General features: G+C 36.7%; 1 protein-coding gene across 1 annotated transcript; it reads right to left on the reverse strand.

The window, feature by feature from the left end:
* Nucleotides 1-1,604: 1,604 nt before the first annotated feature.
* Nucleotides 1,605-1,850, reverse strand: LOC102876579 (cytochrome c oxidase subunit 7B, mitochondrial-like). The gene has a single exon (XM_006900547.1). The coding sequence runs from the start codon at nucleotides 1,848-1,850 to the stop codon at nucleotides 1,605-1,607; it is 246 nt and encodes an 81-aa protein (XP_006900609.1).
* Nucleotides 1,851-2,972: the final 1,122 nt, after the last annotated feature.

A 2,972-nucleotide genomic window follows, 5' to 3' on the forward strand; every position in this document is an offset into this window, starting at 1 on the left:
GTCACTTTACTAACTTTGCACCTTTGTCCACAGACTTGAGGTTACATGAGACTTAACCCTTTTCTTGTTGGAGCTGTTGATTTGGTCAATAGCTGCACAATATGATCTCCCAGACGCAGAATGACGGTGTCTGACACAAAGCTTGCTCCATAGCAGATGTTTAATAAATATTGTTAAGGAAGTAAAAGACCAAATCCTTCCTCATTTCTGTTGCTGAAGGGATAAGAGCTCAAACATAGGGCCTGAAATTGGCACCCTAGAAACTATACTAAAAACCTAACCAGCCCAATCCATTGTCATTGAGTCAATCCCCTCACTGCTAACTCTTACTGGGTTTCTGAGGCTGTAAGTCTGGAAGGATGGAGAATGCCTATTATTTCCCCAGTGAGTAGCTGGTAGTTGGGCCTTTTCACCAGTACTGCAAGTATACCACCCTAGCTCCTTCAACCATATCAGTCTAAAAATAAGGCAGATTTGTAATATTTTCTCTTAAATGAAATGTCACAGTTATAACTTAAACCAGGATAATGTTTCCTATCATTGGACACAGAATACATGTTCAATTAAGACATGTGTTACTCTTGCTGAGAATTTCTCAGTACACAATCTATGGCTTTTAAAAGATAATCTCAAATTATTAGTGTTTTCTGGCTGCTTTCCATTTACTTCTCTCCTCGTTTTAAAGAGAAATAGTTACAGATTCTCATGCAACTGTAGGAAATAATACAGAAAAATTCCATGTACCCAATTTCCCTAAGCAGTGACATCTTAGAAAACTACTATATCACAATTATTACAATTCTATCACAATCAGGGTAGTTTGAATGCATCATGGTTTATTTAATGATTTCCCCATTGAAGGACATGTAGGCTGTTGTTGTTGTGTACCATCAAGCCGGAACCAACTCAGAGCTGACCTGCTGGTTGGTTTTCAAAGGTTGTTAATTGCACAAGAGGAGATTGCCCATCTTTCTCCCATGGAGAAGCTGGTGGGCTCAAAAGTTGCTATAAACCTGGCACAATAGAATAACGCTCTGTAATAGGAATGAGTGATGAATGATTCAATGAAAAACGAATATGATTTATAAACTTTCACTCAATGAGAAATTTTTTTTACAATGAGAAATTTTTTAAAAGTTAAATGAGATAAAAAAGGCTGATTTCATATAGACTCATTCCTAACTTATCAACATGGTAAGATTCCAAAGACATTATACAAAATTATTATACAAAAATTGGTATTAAATAGAGGAATGACCACATCTAATCACAAATGAACGATGACATCGTCACATAACTTTTCAATTAATGTAAGTTCAGAACTGTCAAACCACTGAGAATTATTGCCTAGCCAAATTGACACATAACCTTAGCCAACATTACTATTCCTTCACACTTTTGTTGGTCTTTATTGTCAGACATGCATTGTTAACATACAAAATGATAGGATAGCAGATTTTTTTATAGTAGTTTTTTTAAGGGTTTCAAATGTACTTTATTTCTTCAATAATGTCTTATTTTAATGAGTATATAGTGCTTTTCCTCGACATCAATTATAAGTTGATTTTGAAAACAATTCAATATTATACCACTAGCTGATTTGATTATTGATCTCTCCATTCCTTTGGGGTGACTCTGCCAATAGGGGACAAGTTCCATACTATCCCAATTTGTGTTGTTGTGTAAGCCCACATAGCAGCACAGAAAGTAGTTCCAAAAGCTAAGACAGCATTACCATATTTGTCATGGAAACCAGGTACACGTTTCTGGTGGCTTTGTCTTACCATTATTTGCTTAATGCTTCGAACTTGAAGACGACTTACTGCAGTTTTAGCTAAGAGAAACATCATGAAGAAGTAAACGGAACTCTGGTAACTGCTGCTGCTGCTTAGGAAAAAATCCTGAAGAGTACCCTTTCAAAAAGATTCCTGGCAAACAAAATGGCTTTCTGCCTATAGTAGTTTTTTTACTATTGTCTTAAATGAGAAATGTTGGATAATGAGATAATTGATGAATGAGAAGTAAGTATATGAAAGTCTGGAAAAGAGAATACTAATAGATGGTAGGAACAATTAGATTTATAGTGGGCAATCTCCTTCTATGTGATTAACTACCTCTGAAATCCTACTGGAGGATCAGCTATGAGTCAGTTCCGATTCTACAGCATACAACAATAATAAGGACAGAAGTTCAAAATCATAAAGGAAGATGTTTAGCGTTTCTCAAGCTTAAAGAACTAAAAAACAAGTTCAAGTCCTGAGTTGTAATACTTAAGGATTTTATGGGCAAAATGTTGAATGATGTAGGAAGCATCAAATGAAAATAAAAAGAATACACAGAGTCATTGTACCAAAAAGAATTGATCAACACTGAACCATTTAAGGATATGATCAAGAACAGATAGTAATGAAGGAAGAAGCTTAAGCTGCACTAAAGACATTGGCAAAAAATAATGCCCCAGGAATCAGTGGGTTATCAATTGAGGTTTTTCAGGAAACAGATGCAGCCCTAGATGTGTAATGAGTCTCTACCAACAAACATGCAAGACTTCTAGTCTGCTAGCTGGAAGAGATCTATGTTGTTGTTATGTGTCATGGAGTCACCTGAGACTCATAGTAACCCTATGCACAATAGCTCTCAACTCTGCCCTGTCCTCACTGTCTCCTACCCCACAACCTCAGTTACTGTGTTAAACCATCTCATACTGAGTCTTCCTCTCTTGCTCTGACCCTCTACCCTTCCAAGCATGATGTTCTCTAAGAGCTGGTCCCTCTTGGCAATATGCCCAAAGTATGTCAGACAAAGCTTCAAAATCTTTGTCTCTGAGATAAAACTTGGTTTCAACCCTCTCAGGACAGACTTGTTTGTTCTATTGGCAGTTCGTGGTATATTCAAATCTCTTCTCTAGTGCCTCAACTCAAAGGCATCGATCCTTCTTCTGTCATTCTTAATCATTGTCCAGCTCTCTGATA

This window comes from Elephantulus edwardii, unplaced genomic scaffold (assembly GCF_000299155.1).
Source record: "Elephantulus edwardii isolate Elephantulus edwardi_28Jun2011 unplaced genomic scaffold, EleEdw1.0 scaffold00288, whole genome shotgun sequence".
In the NCBI taxonomy this organism is placed as follows: Eukaryota; Metazoa; Chordata; class Mammalia; order Macroscelidea; family Macroscelididae; genus Elephantulus; species Elephantulus edwardii.